The sequence below is a fragment of the Triturus cristatus genome, chromosome 1_1 (assembly GCF_964204655.1).
Source record: "Triturus cristatus chromosome 1_1, aTriCri1.1, whole genome shotgun sequence".
Classification (NCBI taxonomy): domain Eukaryota; kingdom Metazoa; phylum Chordata; class Amphibia; order Caudata; family Salamandridae; genus Triturus; species Triturus cristatus.
In genome coordinates this window covers 14,653,492-14,676,071 of record NC_140579.1, presented here as the reverse complement: position 1 = coordinate 14,676,071, position 22,580 = coordinate 14,653,492, and the positions used below count along the sequence as shown (strand labels likewise).

Below are 22,580 nucleotides of genomic sequence, written 5' to 3'. Positions count from 1 at the left end.
CACCCATGTAGCTACTCACCAACCCATGCAGCCACTTATACACAAAGTGAGAGATACACTTAATCAGTCAGTTACACAATCAATTTTTCAAAAACAAATCATCCATTTAGACACTTATATACCCATTTATTCTTCCATCGACCTTGAGATATACATATATAAAACATATTTAATTTTCAGAAAAACACACATTCACTGGATGATGTCATCAGTGAGGTCATCAGTGATGTCATTTGAGATGTCATCAGTGATGTCATGAGTGATGTCACTGACCATGTCATGAGTGATGTAATATGTGACGTCATCAGCAGTGCATTGCGGGCGCGCGAGTTATAGTTAGCTGAACTAACTATAACGGGGCAATTTCATTGGTTTTTTACGAGTAAAATGTCCAGCTAACTATAACATGTGTGAAACCTATGGTTTTTTCACTGAATTTCTAAGGTTTTTTAAATGCTAATTCCTAACTATAACGTGTGTGAAACCTATGGTTTTTTCAGTGAATATATATATATATATATATATATATATATATATAGCCATGGGCTCATACGTGTTCTTCTTGTGTCGCTACTGTTCAGCCCAGCTTCCTGACTGTCTCTGATATATCCAGCCCCGACTCCACCAGCCGCTGCAGTCCAGTCTCTGATATATCCAGCTCCGACTCCACCAGCCGCTGCAGTCCAGTCTCTGATATATCCAGCTCCGACTCCACCAGCCGCTGCAGTCCAGTCTCTGATATATCCAGCTCCGACTCCACCAGCCGCTGCAGTCCAGTCTCTGATATATCCAGCTCCGACTCCACCAGCCGCTGCAGTCCAGTCTCTGATATATCCAGCTCCGACTCCACCAGCCGCTGCAGTCCAGTCTCTGATATATCCAGCTCCGACTCCACCAGCCGCTGCAGTCGAGTCTCTGATATATCCAGCTCCGACTCCACCAGCCGAAGCAGTCCAGTCTCTGATATATCCAGCTCCGACTCCACCAGCCGCTGCAGTCCAGTCTCTGATATATCCAGCTCCGACTCCACCAGCCGAAGCAGTCCAGTCTCTGATATATCCAGCTCCGACTCCACCAGCCGCTGCAGTCGAGTCTCTGATATATCCAGCTCCGACTCCACCAGCCGCTGCAGTCCAGTCTCTGATATATCCAGCTCCGACTCCACCAGCCGCTGCAGTCGAGTCTCTGATATATCCAGCACCGACTCCACCAGCCGCTGCAGTCCAGTCTCTGATATATCCAGCTCCGACTCCACCAGCCGCTGCAGTCCAGTCTCTGATATATCCAGCTCCGACTCCACCAGCCGCTGCAGTCCAGTCTCTAATATATCCAGCTCCGACTCCACCAGCCGCTGCAGTCCAGTCTCTGATATATCCAGCTCCGACTCCACCAGCCGCTGCAGTCGAGTCTCTGATATATCCAGCACCGACTCCACCAGCCGCTGCAGTCCAGTCTCTGATATATCCAGCTCCGACTCCACCAGCCGCTGCAGTCGAGTCTCTGATGTATCCAGCTCCGACTCCACCAGCCGCTGCAGTCCAGTCTCTGATATATCCAGCTCCGACTCCACCAGCCGCTGCAGTCCAGTCTCTGATATATCCAGCTCCGACTCCACCAGCCGCTGCAGTCGAGTCTCTGATATATCCAGCTCCGACTCCACCAGCCGCTGCAGTCGAGTCTCTGATATATCCAGCTCCGACTCCACCAGCCGCTGCAGTCCAGTCTCTGATATATCCAGCTCCGACTCCACCAGCCGCTGCAGTCGAGTCTCTGATTTATCCAGCTCCAACTCCACCAGCCGCTGCAGTCCAGTCTCTGATATATCCAGCTCCGACTCCACCAGCCGCTGCAGTCCAGTCTCTGATATATCCAGCTCCGACTCCACCAGCCGCTGCAGTCCAGTCTCTGATATATCCAGCTCCGACTCCACCAGCCGCTGCAGTCCAGTCTCTGATATATCCAGCTCCGACTCCACCAGCCGCTGCAGTCCAGTCTCTGATATATCCAGCTCCGACTCCACCAGCCGCTGCAGTCCAGTCTCTGATATATCCAGCTCCGACTCCACCAGCCGCTGCAGTCCAGTCTCTGATATATCCAGCTCCGACTCCACCAGCCGCTGCAGTCCAGTCTCTGATGTATCCAGCTCCGACTCCACCAGCCGCTGCAGTCGAGTCTCTGATGTATCCAGCTCCGACTCCACCAGCCGCTGCAGTCCAGTCTCTGATATATCCAGCTCCGACTCCACCAGCCGCTGCAGTCCAGTCTCTGATATATCCAGCTCCGACTCCACCAGCCGCTGCAGTCCAGTCTCTGATATATAGCCCTGGTTCTCCTAAAAGCTGTTCTTGTGTTGCCAGTGTTAGCCGCTTCCCGGTTGTCTCTGATATGCAGCTCAGGCCACCACAGAAGGTGTCCTTGTGTCTCCGATATCCAGGTAAGCTTCTTCATGAGGTATCGCTTACGACCATGGCTCACGCCTTACGTACATGTTGCTCTTGTTGCTCAGAAACCAGGGCTACCGCTCAAAGATGGGCAACTCTGTTTCTATCACAGAAGGTTTTCATACAACATGGACCGTGTGTGATGACGCAGGAGGGTCTTCCAGGAGGGCCCTGTCACCAATCCACACTCTCTACCAATGAAGAGCTGTGGACTCAGACTGGAAGGAACTCAAGAAGGGAAAACTGCTGGAGGCTGGAGGTTGGATTCCTGACGATTAGGGCTGCAGCTGTCACGCTCTGTCTCAAGGAGGGGAGGACAGTGGTGGCCAGTGAGTGAACGGAGCATGCTGGACCCTTCAACCAAGTACTTGCGAGGCAACTTGTTCCCTCTCGACTGCTCTGCAAGTTGTTCTGGATGCAGTCTTTCTTTTGTTTTGATTAGTCTTTCTTCTCTGGCTGGCCTGGAAGTCCCGCCCTTGTACCTCAGCCCCAGCCTCCGCTGCCACTTCCACAGTCTCCAGGGCTCTGATCCCAATATTTGCTTGTGTGTCCATGTTATTTTCATTTATTGTCTAGCCTTACACTTTGTGCTGCCCCCTGACCCTCGTTGTGTCAAGACACCATGAGAAAGACTCTTGAGCAGGTGGTTTACTCACCCCCCCCCCTCCCGGAACTGATAGGGTTGGGAGCCGACCCTCCTTGGGTTCATACATTTTTAAAAGGCTCAAGTGAGATAAAAGACTGGCTCAGAAGTATTATATTTTGTTTACAAGAGAAGCCCGTCCAGGGGTCTCCAACCTTTTCTGTAGTGAGAGCTATTTCGGATCAGTGAAAATCATTGTGAGCGATTGAAGGCTCGTGCAAGGTTACCACAGACCGCGCGCCCCGTTTCATGGAATCTAAACCTAGTCTTCATAGAGCCAAAGACTCGTGCTTGAGCAAAATACTTTAACTAGGGGCACTCTGACAAGGCTGCCCTGCAGTGGCGTCACTAGGGGGGTGCAGGGGGTGCGGACCGCACCGGGTGACACCATCGTATGGGGTGACACCAGGGCCGGCTTTAGACACCGTGTTTGCAAGTTTATTATGCTTTTGAAGCACCTGCTGCAGCGTTTCTTTCCCCCATCAATTACCAGGCCTCACATAAATGTCAAGATAACTCGTGTGATTAATTATCTTCCTGGAGAGAGATCAGCATTTTGTATAGATGAGGTTTTGACTTTTATGTGAAGTTAGTGCAGCGGGTTAATGTGCCTGCTGCAAAGAACGTGTACCAAGTAGATTACAGAGTGCGTATGATGTAAACAGATCTGCAGGTTACTGCTTTCCAAAGAGACATCCTTTTGTTACTTGCAATTTATAACTTAAAGTCCTAATATAGGATAGTGAGCTATTAACTTTCATCCTAGAACTGCATACACACCGCAAAATATACATTATTAGAGCATTGATTAATGTTGCAAAAAGGGTTAATTTGGCTAGAAATCGATTCTTATTTTTAAAGAAAACTCCCAACTATGCTGTTTCTTTTTCGACTCTGAGTTTGTGCTTCTCCACACCAAGCACTCTTAAACTATTCTGCCTACCAGTATGGATGACATGTGACTCCTACACTTTTAGTCCTTTGGCTTATGTAACATTGCCTATACACTGATTTACACACGTATGATTGATTGTCTCTGTGTAATGTGTGTGATGCAAAGTGCTCGGACACCCTACACTGGTATGAGTGGTGCTGTATAACTAATTCAATGCATCTGAGAGGGTGTGGTTATGGAGAGTTGGTCACTGTTAAAGGGTGCTAGTGAGAGAATCCGAGGTGGAGGGGGTCATTGGGGGGGCGCCAACAAACATTGTCGCACAGGGCGCCGCCAGCACTAAAGCCGGCCCTGGGTGACACCAATCTGGTTACGCTGTGTAAGTGTAACACAGCTCTGCAGCCTTGCCTCTGACTGCTTTATAATCAGGACTCAGAGGAACAAATACTGCAGTGCACGCCAGCGCCACGCACTCCCCACCTACTAGCATAGTGGTGATGGTGCGATGCGCGGCGGTGGCGTACCCAGTTTGTGGGTCCCAGGGCCGTCAATCTTATAGCGAAACCAATGACGGCCCTGGGCCAGCCCCCGCGCTGTGCTCCTCTGACGCGCACCATCACCACGCGCTTAGACTGCGTGAAGACAGAGACAGTCTCGGCAGGGGAGGGCTGCTGGGCGATTTGCAGAAGCAGAACCCATACGGTAGGGGCCCAGCCACCACCACAGTGAAGTCTTAAAAGGTAAGATGTTTCGTGTAATCCAATCAGGCTGCTCGTAGTACCCGGAAGACCACACACACTGCAGTTACAGTTCATGTAACATTACAGTGATTCACCTGGAGTCAGCTTGGATGCCCCTGGGAAGAGATGCATGCATGAGGGCTGCTGTCTGACAAAGGCAATGTCACCCACTCACGAGTACCCCTGCATCCACCCACTCACAAGTACACCTGCATCACGTGCTGATAGGTACTGAGAAAGGTCAGGGCGGTTGCGCCACTGTGCCATGCACCTCTTGTTATTAAACTACCCACTGTAAAAACGTCATGAAACGTATGCCTTTTAAACGTAAACACCGCATACCTAAGGGGTTTATGGCGTGAGTAACCACATGCATATAAGGATTTTCCAGCAAATTTCAAGTCAGTTTATTTACTTTTGCTGGACCTATTAAAACGAGCGTTGACAAAGTCAGCAAGTCTGACTAGAACTTGCTAACGTATGTAAACAGAGGCATGCATAAACGAACACAGACAATGTATGTGGTCTCTCAGTGGAGCATGATTCTTTCTAGGTCACCCCAGACTGGACATTTTTTATGCAGTTTTTTTATAGCGTGAAACTGTCCCAAGGGCATTAGTGCACTTAACAACAAAACCATATAACGTACACATTTTTTCATTTTTTAAGCAGCGAAAGATTAAGTGATTTGCCCACAAAAACTGCTAAGCCTAGACAAGGATTCAACCCCTGCTCCCTAGGTCAGCAGCTCAGTTCCACTAGGTATTCACCCCAACCCCATCATGTGGCAAGGCACTTGCACTGTAAACTGAGGAACAAAAAGAAAAGCAGCACCAGATGTTTAGGACAAAAAATCCAGGGCACAGACAAAAATACAAACAGAAAGTGACGGGTTACACAGAGGCACCGCACAAATAGTCTGTCTGCATTTGTGTTTCCCTACCTGTGGTTGCATGCCTTAGCAGCAAAGCGTTTCCCAAACTGTGGCTCAGGACCCACTGGAGGGTCGAGCTTACTTTTGGTGGGTCTTGAAAGTTAGTCCGAGCAATATACAAAGATGCTTGTAAATTCTGTATTTATCTTGTCACATTTCCTATGCTTCAAAGATAGAGGACATGACCTGACATTTGACTTCTGACAAATTGCTTCTTATGTTTTTTTCAACGTGAAGGATTGGTATTTACAAACTTCTCTCACTTTGTGGTCAGAGAAAGTAAAGTGAATTATATGACAATATTGCCAGGCACAGGGAGTGCGAAAGGGAAGGCTATCATTTTTTGTAACCCACAACAAAATGTAGATACCTGTAAATTAAATGTACACATTCACCTGTGAGAAAACCAAGCACAAAGCCCATTTAGTTCTGAAGAGTTATGGAAACACAGATTTAAATAGGGTTAAAACAAATCAGAACACACAACTCATTGATGCACAAATGATGAATGGTCACAGAAACCCAAGCTCCACACATCATCATTTGTCACCAATATAGTTTTATCAGTAAAACTGAATGTCTGTGCAAATTTAGTGGCCATTTCAATGGGCAAACTAAAATGACACCCAAAGAAAACAAACAATAAGAATGGGGCTTTGTGACATCTCACTGAGTGCAGTGGGCACAGTGTGGTTTGGTGACATAAGGCCACAACAAGGAAGCATTTTATTTTCGGAGATGAGTCCGTGTGCATTGGGACGTTCAGCTTTAGAACATGACGGATGCCAAGCATATAATGCTGCATGTCTGCACGTGCCTCCACAATAAAGCAACATGTTATTGAGCAGACATTGCCTCTGGGAGTTTTTTGGTGCCCCAAGGTAAGACCTTCCTCCTGATGACCTAAACAACATGAAGAAAAAACCTTCAGCAGAAGGCACAAAGTTTTTTATATGGCTCAATACATACATGTGGGCCCTCTTCCCACCCCTCGGTACTCCCTGTGGTTCATGGGGTTATTCTCAGGTGATGCCACCAGGTGCAGGTAGGCGGTCCAAAACCCTTCTATGGCCTTTGTAAATAGAGGACCTAAATTTACAAACGTTACTAAGGATTCTGTATGGTTCCGTTATTTGCCAACTGTGTCCACTAGTGGACTCGGAGCAGAGGAGGTCCATGCGGTAAGTCGTGATGGGGTGACACCATGAGTTACCCGCACCGGGTGACACCAACCCTAGTGACGCCACTGCTGCCCTGTGCGTCCGTGAGAGCGTGGTCTTTTGTGTGGGCTGTATGAACCATTTTTACGTATGAATGGATATGAGTATGGGTGAATGACAGTCTGTGTCGTATGTACTTGTGGCACTGGACATACCTTTCACCATATGAGGCACTGCTACAGGTATAACACAAACACGCACTCACGGAATTCAGAGAGGGACTCAGGAGTGGACCTTTGACTGATGCCAGCACCTGGATCACCTCACAGGTGAATTGTCGCGCTGTACAAATCACGATTGATTGATTGATGCCTGCCGTGTGTACATGTGCGACTTTAAAATGGGAGACAATGAACCTGAAGAGTTAACGTTATGTGTATATGGATTCCATTAAACTCATTATTTACATTTTCTCCCATTTCAAAGCGTCTCAAGCAGCATTAGAATCCCTCAGAAGCATCACTTTGTTCTCAGGCTCCAATGTTGAGGTAACAAGGACTTTTATATGCAATTTAAGTACCTTGAGCTCTGCACCTCTGTGCCCTGGGTGAAAAATCTGACTGCGCACTGCTCGTCAGCAGGACCTGCCGTGTGCAGCCTGGTGATAAGAATGTAAAATAAACACAGCCTTGCCTGAACTTTAAAAGGAGAATGTGTGACTGTGTGTCTAGCTACATAATGAACTCGAGGCTAGGAGCTACTCTGAAGGTGTCCGTGCGCTACTGGCAGCTCGCGAGTGACTGGTTGGAGACACCTGCCGCTGACCTATGGGATCCTATGTATAAAATATCATATTTTCATATTCATTTCAATAGAAAAGAAAATAGTCATATTCTTATAAAACTGAAAAGAGGGGGGGAGGGAAACCTCTAATAACAAATTATTGTTTAAGCTATAAATAGAGCTACTATGACATATCGATTAATATAAGAACCGTAAAAAGGGGTACAAGACATAAATATACCTTTAACCCCTTGCATGCCCTTGACGGAACCACTCCGTCATGAGCCACGGGTGCCGTGTGCTCATGACGGAGTGGTTCCGTCATGCTGCGGCCGTTGGCGGCCGCTCCGCCCACGCGGCGCTAATTCCCCGCCTGTGCGGGTGATTAGCGCAAGTGGGTGGAGTCATGACGGAACCACGCCGTCATGAGCACAGCTCGCCCGCGACTCATGACGGCGTGGTTCTGTCATGAGCATAGCGGCACCGCAAACCCCCCAAACCCCACCCAGCGCTGCGGCGGAATTCGCGCCGCAGCAAAGGGGTTAAGATGCAAAATAAATATCAGCAGGAATCCAAAAAGAGTGATAGGAAATAGAATTATGATTAACCCCAGACAAAGATAACTGAGCACCTCTTCTTGTAAAGATAACCCAAGACCACCAAGCATGAACTGATAACTTAGAAACATCTTTCCAACAAAAGGTAATAGATTTTAACGCAGCAGAAATCAAAAAATCAAAAAGCCTACATTCAAGATTACTTAGAGTTTGTGATAATGTAACTGATTTGCATATTAACACTTTATATGATATGTCTTCATGTATATTTAACAACTTCTTAATAATATCCCAAACTTCTGTCCAGAATTTTGAGATTAAAGGACAATCAAAAAGCATATGTCGTAACGAGCCAGGGTGTAATTTACAATGCCAACATCTGTCAGATTGAAGAAGTTTAGCCTGGAATGAACGTAATGGAGTCCATAAAGAATTAAATAAAATATAGGAATTGGTTTGATAAAGTGAGACAGGTAACCAACCAGATATATTTCTAATCCATATAGTTCCCCATGTATCAATAGACCATGTAAATGAAGGTTCATTATTCCAGAAGGTTGCAATCATAATTATGTTACTTTCTAGAGTGTTAGATAATTTTTAATATAAAATAGAAACTCCATGAGCTGTCATCGATATAGTTTGAATATAAACGGATAAGTCAGCTGTAACATTAGACGGAATAGCTTGCGGAAAGGAATCTAAAATTGAATTAGTTAAATACTCTATCATAAGTTTTGACTCATGGTTTCGCCCATAAGTTGTGTCAGGCTCTCTGGCGCCCCCCGTTGGTGGCTCTCGGTGCTTCACCCACAGGAGAGAGCGAGGGCTCACGGTTCAACCCTTGAAGTCCCTTCTCTACAAGCACTGGGCTCCTACGGAGGCTGAACTGCTCCAGCCAGAGGGTGGAGGTGAGAGGGCTGAGGTGAGAGGGCGGAGGGTGGAGGTGAGAGGGCTGAGGTGAGAGGGCGGAGGGTAGAGGTGAGACTGAGGGCTGAGGTGAGAGGGCCCGATGAGGACTCTCCCAGCATCCCTGGCCTTTCAGCCTCTGCAGGTGGCTGGGCGGGGGGACAGACTGCCCCTGTCACTCCATGAGAGGGAGACAGGGTGGGTTCATGCAGCCCTTCTGCCTTGGATTCACAGAGCAGGAACGGCGAATCGTGACGCCCTCAATACATCCAACTCGACACTTTCCTGTTGGTCATACAATGCAGCTTCTTTTATGTATTTTTTATATATGTGTTGTGGTTTATAAATTGTGCGGACTTGGCCCTAAGCCAGTCGAGCACTCATAAGAGAACAGGGTGTGAGTTCTGGTTAACAAACATCATAAAACACCCTATTACCTCCAGGAAAAGAGGGAACAAACCGTGCATTCCAGCAGGGACATTACAGGATCAGTAGCCGCTAGCTAACCATCCTAGTAAACCAGCAGGAAAGAACCAGGCGACCAGAGAGAACGACAGACTGTGACAGGTCAGGTCAACACAGGTGAAGCCACGCCCCCCTTTACCCAAGGGGTCTCTCAGCTAGGAGGATCTCGGTTCCCTTTGGAATCTGAGTGGACAAGAGGTTGTGGAAGGGCTGATGGGAGGGCGTCCAAGGCCTGGGTGGCACGGCCAGAGGATGCCCGTCTCATGCAGCATCCTTGGTTCAAGCAGGTGGGACTCGGCGCCCCTTGTTCCTCACTGAGCTCCAGAGACGATCTATTCTCCAACCAGGCAGGAGGGAGTGAGATCTGGCGGATTTTGTGAGTTCTGCACGCAGTCTTAACTTGCGGCGTGCGAAGAGTAGGAGATATGCGGTTGAATGTCCTGTGGCCGGTCACAAAGCGGGCAGCGGTGTGAAGCACGGCTCTGAGGAGCTAGATGCGCTTTAAGGAGTCCAACGAGGAGTGAGTTACCATCATCTAGTCTGGATAGAACCAGCCCCAGGCTTCGGGTCTTCCTCGTGAATGTTCTGCCTGAGGCCCCAGAGCAGTCCCGGCCTCATCCAGGTGTTTATAGCCCGCAGCAATTTGGTTGTAGTTGAAGGCAGTGTGAGTTTTTCTCAGTGGGGGCAGTATGGTGTTCAGTGGGGGAGAGGATGTGGCACTATGGCCAGAGCTGCTGAATTTGGAACTGGGGAACAAGGTTCAGCCTTAATAACCAGTCCACCAGACGACTCTCCTGAGAAAGAACAATCGCATGCTAGACCTTAGAATGCTGCGCAAGACCTTAGACGCCCTGGTGTATTAGCACCAGCAGGTGGACCCTAGCAGTGGCAAGTGTGGGTTAACCTTCAAGGTTTGTCCACCACAATCCATACTGAAGTTCACCTCCAGTCTTGCGGGCAGGCCTATGAAGCAGCATACCCTAGAGCGACAGTGACTCTGTCACTGAGGTCACAGGACACTTGAGAAGGACCAGCTCTAGGGCAGTGCAACCGGTGTGACCGCACCGGGTGCTGACTTTGGGTGGAGGCATTATGTTTGCAAGTATATTAAGGTTTTAAAAGTGCTTGCTGCCTCCTTCCTGGCCCCCAGCTATTTTCAGCAACAATAAAAATGCCATGATGACTCTGATGTTTAATGTTCTTCCTAGAGAGAGATCAGAGTTTTGTCTAGTGGAAGTTTTGACTTCTGGATAGGTAGCACAGAGGGTTAATGTCCCTCCTGCAAAGAACATGTACCATGCAGATCACAAAGTGCACATAATGTAAATAGGTCAGTGGGCTACTGCTTTTGTCAGAGAAATCCTTTTGTTGCTTGCAGTTTATAAGTTAAAATCCTAACATAGAACAGTGCGCTATTTACTTTCATCTAAGAGCTGCATACAAACTGCAAGATATAAATTAGAGCGTTGTGTTTTTCCCCCAGTCTTTGGTTATCCTAATGTTGCAAAATGTTTTCTTTTGGACAGAAATCAATTCTGATTATTAAAGAAAACCCCCAACCACGGTATTACGTTTTAAATTCTGAGTTTGTATTTCTCCAGACCAATCACTATTAACCTAAATGGCCTACTAGTATGGTTGTCATGTGACTCCTACACCTTGTAGTCCTTAGTCTTATGTAACATTATCTATACAGTGATTTACACACATATTGATTGTCTCTGAGTAATGTGTGGGATGTAAAGTGCTCTGACACCCTACACTGGTATGAGCGGCACTGTAAATCAAATTAAATGCATCAGAGAGAGTGTGGTTATGGAGACTTGAGGGGCACTGTTAAAGGGTGGTAGTGAGGGAATCCATGGCAGAGGTGGTCATTGGGGGGTACTAACAAACATTAATGCACAGGGCACCACCAGTGCTAAGACCGGCCCTACCCTTGAGGCCAGTCTGCCTCACCCATAGGTAGCTCCATTGGCCTTGTTTCAGAAGAAGTAGCTGCAACTCACCAGGGATTGGCAATGCAGAATTTGCACACACACCAAACTAAGTTCGCAAACTTTAGTCTCTCTGCTTCATTCACAAGCACTTTTAACCTGTGCTGCTTGCTGTGGGGCCACTGGAAATAAATATGCAGCAAAGGAGGACAAAATTATGCCACAGTGTTGACTAAATTATACATTTAAAAAAAGGCTGCAGCGTAATGCAGTATATTTTCTGATATTTTATTATTTTGACATTTGTACACATGCTAACAGTCTTTGGAAAGATTTTGCCTTATCAGTGTAAAATACAAATGCAACAGCGAGAAAGGTGATCAGTCAACCTTTGCAATAAGCCAACCACTCCGCAGCAAAACAAGTCACATTTTTTATTAACTTTTGATACGTTTGAGCTATAAACAATTTATTAGTTTAAATGGTCAGATCATGCAGCAGATCTTGCATTAGGAGGCAAATATGGCAAAGCCATAATTATATAGAAAACATTTGCAAACTAGGATATTTTGCCATTCATGTTTGAACTGCTGTTGTGGAAAAAGGGAGAAGTGCTGATGATAAACTCCATGGCTCGGAGACAAATGGCTTGGGCTTCCACATTTTCTCGTATTTGGGACAGTCTGTGATTAGAAGCATATCCCACTTTGTGAATGTGATTTAATGTCAATAACTCATTAGAACCTTAAATAATCATGTGTAGCCATTGTTTGATTAAACTGGGCAGTGAAATGCTGAACAAATACTAAAAATTGGGATGTTTGCACATTCTGGCCACACCTTCGGCTCCGCCCACTGATCCAATCCTTGGGTTATTCCTGCCCTCTGATTCTCCGCCCACAGTTCCCCTACTTTTTTCCCCCCCACTTCGACCACTGGCCATGGCGGACATTAGCCCCCGGTGGTCTAGACTGGCCAAGGATAGACCCCGGGGTCTGGCATTCTCCCCGTGCCGGCTGCAGTTCAGGGGAGAAAAGGATTTCAGCCACTCTTGGAGAGGGAGGAGGAATTTGTTTGGAGATGTTAGTACTACTAACTCACCTGGACGGACTCCGTAAAAGATAGCGCTTCCCACTGCTGTATCCCATAGTAGGGACGGACTCCGTTTTATCAACGAGGCGGGAACATCTTTTCTGAATGATGTTATCTTTCGGTCACTTAATTTCCATCTCTTTTTCACCATCTCGCGGTGACCGACTGTACGAATCATGAGGTCTTGAATTTTTACCTCAAGCAGGAGAAGTTCAAGATGTTGACCCTGGCGCAGGTTCTTCTGGCGTTGCAGCAGGAAGACTGGGTGATGTTGGTCGATATGCAGGATGCGTATTTTCATATTCCCATCGGACGTATCTCCGTTTTACGGTGGGGTCTCAACACTACCAGTTTGCGGTCCTTCCTTTCGGTCTTACTTCCGTACTTCAGGTCTTCACAAAGGGGGTGGAAGGGGTAGCGGGACATCTCAGAAGGTCGGGGATTCCTGTTTTTACCTATCTGCACAACTGGCTGCTCAAAGCAAAGTCGCCAGAGATGGTGCTGCATCATTTGCAAGTAACAACAGGTCTGTTGTTCGACTTGGGTTTTTCCATAAATGTACCCAGATCTCACCTGGTGCCCTCTCAATGCAACCTGTTCATAGGGGCAGTACTGGACACTACTGTGAGTGGTGCCATCCCGCTTCTGTAGAGGATTCATGACATCCATGCGAGGTTTCCACTTTTTCAGAATGGAGCGGTTGTGCCAGTCCTGAAGGTGCTATGCCTGCTCGGTCTGTTCGCTTCCTGCATACTGTTGTTCAACCATGCACGGTGGCACTTGAGGGCCCCCCAGTGGTGCCTCCGCAGGCAGTGGTTTCAACACAACGGAGATCTCCAGGAGGTGGTCAGGATCTCTAGTGATGCTGCAGTGGAGCCGTTATGGTGGAGTGCTCCAGGCGACCTGTCTCAAGGGAAGCCGTATCAACCTCCTTCTCCGGTGGCCACAGTGGTAACTGATGCCTCCACTCTTGGGTGGGGAGCTCATCTGGGGGCTATGGGGGTCCAAAGGCCTTTGGTCTGCAGAGGAAAGATTGTTCACATCAATCTTCTGGAGTTGCGGGCGATATTTTTGGCGTGCCCGCGCATGCGCAGTTTAACAAGAATTAGCAGAAACGTCGATGAAGAGGATGAGGGCAGCCCGTGGACGCTGCAGTTCAGGTAAGTGGTTTAAATTTACTTATTAGCTATGTAATTTACGGTTTATAATATAGGGGGGTAGAGGCAGGGGCTGGCCAACTCCGCAACGCTGCGGATTGTGCAGAGATTTGCCTTCTCCGTGGAACGCGGAGGAGACAAATCTCCGCACACTCCGCGGGCAGATCAGAGGTCTCCGCCCAGGGCTACCCACCACCCAGATGGTGGGTAAGTGGGAGGCCAAGGTGGACTGCTCAGCAAATATAGGAGGCCAGTGCACGCCCCAGCAAATTCGCTAACATTTGGGGTCCATGGAAGGGATTTGTGGAAGATACATAGTACGACGGCTGTCCCGGAAGCACTGGGTCCTGGTTTGGAACCATGAGAAAAGGATGCGCATGTCGGGAGAGTCGATAAGCGAGATCCATGGGGCGAAATTTGACCTGGGTGGCTACTGAGGCAATTCGGGACTCGGTGGGCGATGCAAAAATGTCATAAATCCTATAGACCGGATATTATGTATTTGAATATCTGAGTCGTGTCCTTGTTGGAGGGGTGGGGGGGTCTAATGAAGGGGTTTTCAAATGTGTTGAAAGATTTGATTGAAATGTTCAAACTTGGAATAAAAAGAATTGGAAAAAGAACCAAAAAAGTCTGGTTTGTGCAGCGGGGAAGAGTGACTTGTGAGTTTTTAGTATGAGGAGGTCCGAGCATGTGACGTACTCTGTGTAATGCTATCGTATCTTCACAGTACTGCCTAATATGGGCTTGCAGAAAGTGTCCGTCAAGTTTTAGGTTTAACATTTTTTAAAATATAGACCTAAGCCACCCTTCCGCTTCAGCGGAGGCAGCTCCAATGCCAGAACTAACTGTCCTGGCCTCCTAACATAGCATAACTTACCATAGCGTGTGTTTGTTAAGCACAAGTTTACCTGTGGATATCTTGGCGCTTAATGACAGATGTTTATAGTTACCCAACTCAATGGTACTAATTTTATCAACCTCAGAAGGATGAAAGGCTGAGTGAACCCGCCGGGCTTTGAAGCGGTGACCATGAGGTCAAACACAGTCCCGTACCGTGGACGCATTAGTCCACCGAGCCACCAGACTCCCTCCCCATTCCACTTCAGCTGAGAGATCTCCACTGTCACAACTACCCATCCTGGGAAGGTTCCATCTTTACATATTACAACTTATGGGCACGTTGTGCCTCTCAGATACTGCCCGCTTTTACTTCTGTCTCTTTGGCATCCGGACTTGTGTCTTGGAATTTGGGTTGAAATAATTTGTTCACCCTCCTCTCTGATCCTAGGGGGGGCGCTGATCCCAGGGGGTGTCACTGGTCTTTCCTTTTCTTTTTTCATGCTTTGAATGCCCCTTGGGATATATGCGCGGGCACCTCACCTTTACTCTGTGGACAGACATGTTAATGACGTCACCCTCCGAGAAAGGATTGGTTGGTGCCACTGGTAAGCAGTGGGGTGATGGGGTCTGATCTGTATGTATGTGTGTTTGTGAGTATGTATTTGGTATTTCTATAGTGCCAGCCTGGCCAAAAGGAAGGCAGGGAATCTATGGGCAGGCAGACAAGAACTCATCAAATCCGAAGTGAAGGGAAGGAAGCGAAGCAGTCTAAGAAGGTTGGCAGCACCCCCAGAAATGCTGGGTGAAAACAGCAGCTCTGCACACTCTGGCATCTGGGATTCAAGCAGAAGGAAGTCCGAGTGTCAGTCTCTGCTGATCTGAGAGAGAGGGAGAGAGAGAGAAAGAGAGAGAGAGAGAGAGATATGCAGGTAAATCATACAATTGAAGAAGCAAGGAGTGAGTTGGAGACCAGTGTAAGCTTTCAAGATAGAGGGCCAGGCAATGTGCAGATGGGAGAGAACTTGGATAGAAACTGCAAACCAGTACAGAGGAGTGGCAGCAGAGCTGGAGGCGACTGAGTGTTGAGAGAAGGCTGGGTGTTGAGAGAAGGCTGGGTGTTGAGAGAAGGCTGGGTGTTGAGAGAGCGCTGGGTGTTGAGAGAAGGCTGGGTGTTGAGAGAAGGCTGGGTGTTGAGAGAGGGCTGGGTGTTGAGAGAAGGCTGGGTGTTGAGAGAGGGCTGGGTGTTGAGAGAGGGCTGGGTGTTGAGAGAGGGATGGGTGTTGAGAGAGGGCTGGGTGTTGAGAGAGGGCTGGGTGTTGAGAGAGGGCTGGGTGTTGAGAGAGGGCTGGGTGTTGAGAGAAGGCTGGGTGTTGAGAGAAGGCTGGGTGTTGAGAGAGGGCTGGGTGTTGAGAGAGGGCTGGGTGTTGAGAGAGGGCTGGGTGTTGAGAGAGGGCTGGGTGTTGAGAGAGGGCTGGGTGTTGAGAGAGGGCTGGGTGTTGAGAGAGGGCTGGGTGTTGAGAGAGGGCTGGGTGTTGAGAGAGGGCTGGGTGTTGAGAGAGGGCTGGGTGTTGAGAGAAGGCTGGGTGTTGAGAGAAGGCTGGGTGTTGAGAGAAGGCTGGGTGTTGAGAGAAGGCTGGGTGTTGAGAGAAGGCTGGGTGTTGAGAGAGGGCTGGGTGTTGAGAGAGGGCTGGGTGTTGAGAGAGGGCTGGGTGTTGAGAGAGGGCTGGGTGTTGAGAGAGGGCTGGGTGTTGAGAGAGGGCTGGGTGTTGAGAGAGGGCTGGGTGTTGAGAGAAGGCTGGGTGTTGAGAGAGGGCTGGGTGTTGAAAGAGGGCTGGGTGTTGAGAGAGGGCTGGGTGTTGAGAGAAGGCTGGGTGTTGAGAGAAGGCTGGGTGTTGAGAGAGGGCTGGGTGTTGAGAGAGGGCTGGGTGTTGAGAGAGGGCTGGGTGTTGAGAGAGGGCTGGGTGTTGAGAGAGGGCTGGATGTTGAGAGAGGGCTGGGTGTTGAGAGAGGGCTGGGTGTTGAGAGAGGGCTGGGTGTTGAGAGAGGGCTGGGTGTTGAGAGAGGGCTGGGTGTTGAGAGAAGGCTGGGTGTTGAGAGAAGGCTGGGTGTTGAGAGAAGGCTGGGTGTTGAGAGAGGGCTGGGTGTTGAGAGAGGGCTGGGTGTTGAGAGAGGGCTGGGTGTTGAGAGAGGGCTGGGTGTTGAGAGAGGGCTGGGTGTTGAGAGAGGGCTGGGTGTTGAGAGAGGGCTGGGTGTTGAGAGAAGGCTGGGTGTTGAGAGAAGGCTGGGTGTTGAGAGAAGGCTGGGTGTTGAGAGAAGGCTGGGTGGGCATGACTGCTGCCGTCAGCTCTCAATGCTGTGCTTCCAGGCTGACCTCTTTTATGAGACTTAATAAGTGACTGATTTTCCATCTCTCTGCAGGAGAACCGGTCAAGTATGACCCCAGCTTCAAGGGACCAATCAAAAATAGGTGAGTGCCATGGCTTTTTGTTATCGCTCAGATGGCCCTGGGTGGAGGGTAGCTCTCTGGGCACTGGGTGGAGAGAGCATTGCCTGGCCGTTGGCAGATGATTGGAGACTTATGTGGCCCTGGGTGGAGGGTAGTTTCATGTGGCCCTGGGTGGAGGGTAGCTTCATGTGGCCCTGGGTGGAGGGGAGTTTCATGTGGCCCTGGGTGGAGGGTAGTTTCATGTGGCCCTGGGTGGAGGGTAACGTCCTGTGGCCCTGGGTGGAGGGTAGTTTCATGTGGCCCTGGGTGGAGGGTAACGTCCTGTGGCCCTGGGTAGAGGGAAGTTTCATGTGGCACTGGGTGGAGGGTAGTTTCATGTGGCCCTGGGTGGAGGGTAGTTTCATGTGGCCCTGGGTGGAGGGTAACGTCCTGTGGCCCTGGGCGGAGGGGAGTTTCATGTGGCCCTGGGTGGAGGGTAACGTCCTGTGGCCCTGGGTGGAGGGGAGTTGCACGTGGCCCTGGGTGGAGGGTAACGTCCTGTGGCCCTGGATGGAGGGGAGTTGCACGTGGCCCTGGGTGGAGGGTAATGTCCTGTGGCCCTGGGTGGAGGGGAGTTGCACGTGGCCTGGGTGGAGGGTAACGTCCTGTGGCCCTGGGTGGAGGGTAACGTCCTGTGGCCCTGGGTGGAGGGTAACGTCCTGTGGCCCTGGGTGGAGGGTAACGTCCTGTGGCCCTGGGTGGAGGGGAGTTGCACGTGGCCCTGGGTGGAGGGTAACGTCCTGCGGCCATGGGTGTAGGGGAGTTGCACGTGGCCCTGGGTGGAGGGTAACGTCCTGTGGCCATGGGTGGAGGGGAGTTGCACGTGGCCCTGGGTGGAGGGTAATGTCCTGTGGCCATGGGTGGAGGGGAGTTGCACGTGGCCCTGGGTGGAGGGTAACGTCCTGTGGCCATGGGTGGAGGGGAGTTGCACGTGGCCCTGGGTGGAGGGTAACGTCCTGTGGCCCTGGGCGGTGGGGAGTTGCACGTGGCCCTGGTATGATGGAAGCACTGCATGCCCCTGTGTGGGGAGAGCCATGGCTGCACGCCTTTTGAGCCCCCAGACAGTGAGTATGGCAGCGAGAGTGGCGTGACTGCGAGTGTGAGGTAATGATGGGTCGGTGCCCAATCAGAGCAACACTAGGGTTCTATGCCATGCAAACAAGGAGTGGGCGACACAGCTTCAGTATGGCAAGTGCATGAGCAGTTGAAATGGCCACTGGTCTTTTCTTTATCCCTTAGCACCACAAAATGGAGCTTGCTTTCTAGTTTTTGTGGATGGCGTATTTAAGAAACTACCTCCCTGGTAGCTCTGGCACAGAGCAGACAGGCTTAACTTGGAGGCAATGTGTTAAGTATTTCAAAACTGTTATATGAAATGCAAAACAAAAAAAATTCAAAACAAATTCGAAAAATGGAGTAAGTTGTAATAAACAAATGATCCTGAAATGTCCAATTAGGGGAACCAGAAATATGAATTTTTAAAGGTTTAAGTTGTGGAAATAGTGCGAAGAAGCCCACGGTGGCAACGATAGTCCATGGTGAGTTTACAGCAGGACTTAGGAGCAATTTGACAATGACCCCGATAAAAAGGGGGTCAAATACTCTAACCAAGTTCTTTGTGGTCAAAGATTTTACCTTCTGAATCGAGTCCTTTCAGTCTCATTCTGAAACATCTCCATGTCCTCAGGGTGGGCACTGCGTGGCAGGCAGAGGTGACGAGCAGTGTCCAGTGTAGGTCACGTTGCCAATGTTCAGCTGGGCACTTGCCGGGAAAGGCCTCTTATCTTTATCTTTTAATTGTATCCCTATAGCTGTAACAGGAGGCCAGTGTTATGGCCCTGGTACAAGAAGGAGAGCAGGTCCAGCCTTCCAGGCTCTTCACAAGTCTCCAACGGCAGGTTCCGTCCTCTAAGTTAGTGGGTAGGAATGACTCCTGGGGATGCCCTAACCAATGGGGCAAAGTTTCCCAGCGCCAACCCTACCAACTTTGGACACTTTCAAGATGTTGAAAGTCTTCGGCTACACTAAACTTGGGCCCATAGGGCTTTAGTGCGTGGGGGGAGTGTACTATTACAATCCTAGTGTCCTCCCACGTCGAGGACCAGACTCCACTTTGAAGCAGCCATGGTGCCCCCAATAAACGCAAAGGCTGACGCCTGGTAGAGCAAATAGGGTTTTCCTGCAACCAGACAGTGGATACACAAGAATTCTGTCGGCCGCTGGCCTTCCCCCTTGAAGTGCACCCAAAATGCTATATGAAAACACGGCAGCCCTGTCGTACAGGCTGTGACACTGTAATGTTAAAGAGGTGCTGTGAATAGGGCCTGAGTGGCTGGGGTGGGGGAACGAGGGAGGGGACACAAGAAGACCCCTGTCCAGTGTCCTGTAACATCCGCTGTGGCAGGGGAGGCCTCTTTGAAGTACGCCACACGTATCCTATGGGAAATCCCAGCAGACCTGTCGAGCAGGATGTGGCATTCAAGCAGGACTTGACACTTTATTGTCAAGAAGAACCCTCCCAGCCCAGATGGCTCACCGCTGCCCCTTCAGGTCGGCCTATCGGTCACTTACGGGAGCAAGTTCACTCCTCATTCACACCTGTTCAAATGCTAATTACTGGCTGGCGGAGGTTGGGGAGCGAAATGCAGATTTACCTTCTAGGCACTTCAGGAAGGGCAAAGGTAATATTCTAAACATTACTTTTCCTGTAACATTCAGAAATAAACCAACAAGACCATTGGTTAGAATTCTAACAACTATTAAAACAACTAATATTGCATCCCATTTTTTGCTGACGGAGCAGCTAGTCTTGCTACAGTGAAAATACCTTTGAGGGGCTAGTCACTGTACAGCCATTACATTTTTTAATGTCCAACTTTTAAATTCCATGTACCCTTCCTTAGGGGCAATAAGGCCTACTTAGGTGTGACATGTACATTTTAAAAGGATGGTTCGAGGCTGTCAAAAGTGATTGTTTTGAAAGATCACATTTACATTTCCACCTGCACATCCACGCTGTGGGCGGCAGGTCTGCCGTCGTGTTCACGTGGTCATCGAAGTGGATGGCACAATGGGTGCTGCAGGCCCCTTGAGGCTTTTAAGCTACAGGCCCTGTTTTCAGCCATATACTAGGGAAATATAGGTCAGTAAAATATGCCAGTAAGGAGTGTACAGATTTTATCATGTTTGACGAGGAACAAACAGTCAAGGAAAATATCTGGGGCAACATCAGAAAAAAATGTGGTCATTCCCAACAGCACTGAAAAAAGGTGCCGCTTTTAGCGGCCCCGGCTGCTGCACTGCATTAAAGAGAACATTTTCCATGTACACCAAGTCTTCACTGTAACCAAGTAATCCATGTTAAACCAATCAACTTGTCTCTATGTTTGTGTAGAATCAATCTGGAGACAGATAGATAACACTGAATACTTTATTCACGCATTTTCAAAACGCTTTCTGTTGCCAATCCAAGCTTTGACATGAGCGTGCGCAATCAATCTTTCTAATTTCTTACAGCGACCCCTGACGAAGAACCAGACAGGTTCGAAATGCATTGGGTGATATTGAAAGTCCGACAGTGAAATACGATTGATTGCGCACGCTCATGTTAAAGCTTGGATTGGCAACAGAAAGCGTTTTGAAAATGCATGAATAAAGTATTCAGTGTTATCTATCTGTCTCCAGATTGATTCTACACAAACATAGAGACAAGTTGATTGGTTTAACATGGATTACTTGGTTACAGTGAAGACTCGGTGTACATGGAAAATGTCCTCTTTAAAGCAGCGCAGCAGCCGGGGCCGCTAACAGCGGCACCTTTTTTCAGTGTCTTGGACATGCTGTGATGGGACGATTGTTAGAAATGGGATTTCTGGTTGGCTAGGGCTTGCGCCAAAGCCAGGCAGAAACCACCACTCTAGTCAGGGCTGGGGAGTTACACGCCAAAGATAACCCCTGCTCACCCCCTTGGTAGCTTGGCACGAGCAGTCAGGCTTATCCCGGAGGCAATGTGTAAAGCGTTTGCGCGCGCACCCAGCAACAACACCCAAGGCCCACCACAAAAGAAACTCCACACAAGGTTACATATAAAAATAGCCTTTGTATTATACCAAAACACATTAGATAATATGCACACAATTTACACTGTGCCAACTGGCACTGGGCAGAATTTTACAAGGGATTATATATACAGGGGACAGGGCCACATGGACCACTGTCAGGAATTAGCACTTTTAGAACTTAGTACTTAGAACATAGGAATAACACTTCTAGGACATAGTACATACAATCACTGCAGCACCAATTAGAGCATGTAGCGCACAACCAGTAACCACTGGTAACAGGTAAGTACCACCTACGCAACCCTAACCACCTTAGGAAAATATTACGCAGCGAATCATGAACACATCAGCACAACCTACACTAGGGAAAACCCTCTCCTACGCATAGGCACAGCTAGAAATAAACACAGCACAAAGGCATTGCGCAGGCGCAAAAGTACACAGGTAACAATGATCAGGTACCCTAGGTGAGGGCACAACACGGCAAACTGTCCCCAGGCCAACCTGGCCTATCAGGGGCTCAAACGCCCTTTGTCACAAAGTCAGGGCGGGGCTGCGCAGGCTGCGCAAGCCAAAGCGTGGAGGGCACAACCTAAACGGTGCAGCTTCCCACTAAGTGCTGGGCAGCTATAGAAAGGAACTTGGCACCGGCGTGCCTCTACAACCAACGTGTCACCCGTAGGAGCCTCTCTGAACCCTCACAGAACAATGCCCCCAAAACAGCGTGGGAGCTTCGTGGGCTCGGGAATACAACTATGCCCTGGGGCAACGGTGGAGCCTCGTGGGCTCTAAACAAACAATGTGCCCCGTCGTTGGAGTCCCGCTCGGGGGACTCTAAACAAATAATTTGCCCCGTCGTGGGAGCCTCGTGGGCTCGAACAATGTGCCTTTTTGGAGCCTTCAGGCTCTAAAACCAAGATTGCCCTCCTCGTTGGAGTCCCGCTCGGGGGACTCTAAACAAATAATTTGGCCCGGCGTTGGAGCCTCTACTCAAGGCTCTGCACAACACTGTGGTCCCGTTGGAGCGGCCTCTGTGAAGCGGGGCCGCTCTGCTTCCGCCTCTCCCCACCTGGACTCCCTTTTACACTCACCGGCTGGGGGAGAGGTGGCGAAGGCAGGACTCGGTCTGCGGGGCTCGTTCCTCGCGGACTTCACCCAGGCACTTCTTCTGGCTGCACCGGAGCGCGGGGTGGCCTCCCGTCGGCTTCCGGCTGTATCTCCTGGCACAGGAGCGCTGGGTAGGCTCCCGTCCGCTTCCTGGTTCCGGGACGAGGCTTCCGTCCCGCGGCCCGCCCCCAGGGGATGCCTGACTTCCTTTTCACTCGGCCGCGGCGGTGATTTAGATACGGCTGCAGTGAGGGGTGGGCTCCCTCAATTAAAACACGGCAATAAGCGGGGTCGGGCACCCGCGACAGCACCAGTATGCGGGGTGGGCTCCCGCTATCAAACTAATTAAATAAGCGGGGTGGGTTCCCGCC

At 49.5% G+C, this 22,580-nt stretch overlaps 1 protein-coding gene across 4 annotated transcripts in view; it reads left to right on the top strand.

The window, feature by feature from the left end:
• SLC44A4 (solute carrier family 44 member 4) overlaps positions 1-22,580 on the top strand; it is a 311,986-nt gene that overhangs the window by 141,156 nt on the left and 148,250 nt on the right. For all 4 annotated transcript variants that reach the window (XM_085632339.1, XM_085632504.1, XM_085632421.1 and 1 more), the window contains exon 2: positions 16,975-17,023. In XM_085632339.1, coding sequence (XP_085488465.1) covers positions 16,975-17,023 — 49 coding nt within the window. The remainder of the gene's footprint in view (positions 1-16,974; positions 17,024-22,580) is intronic.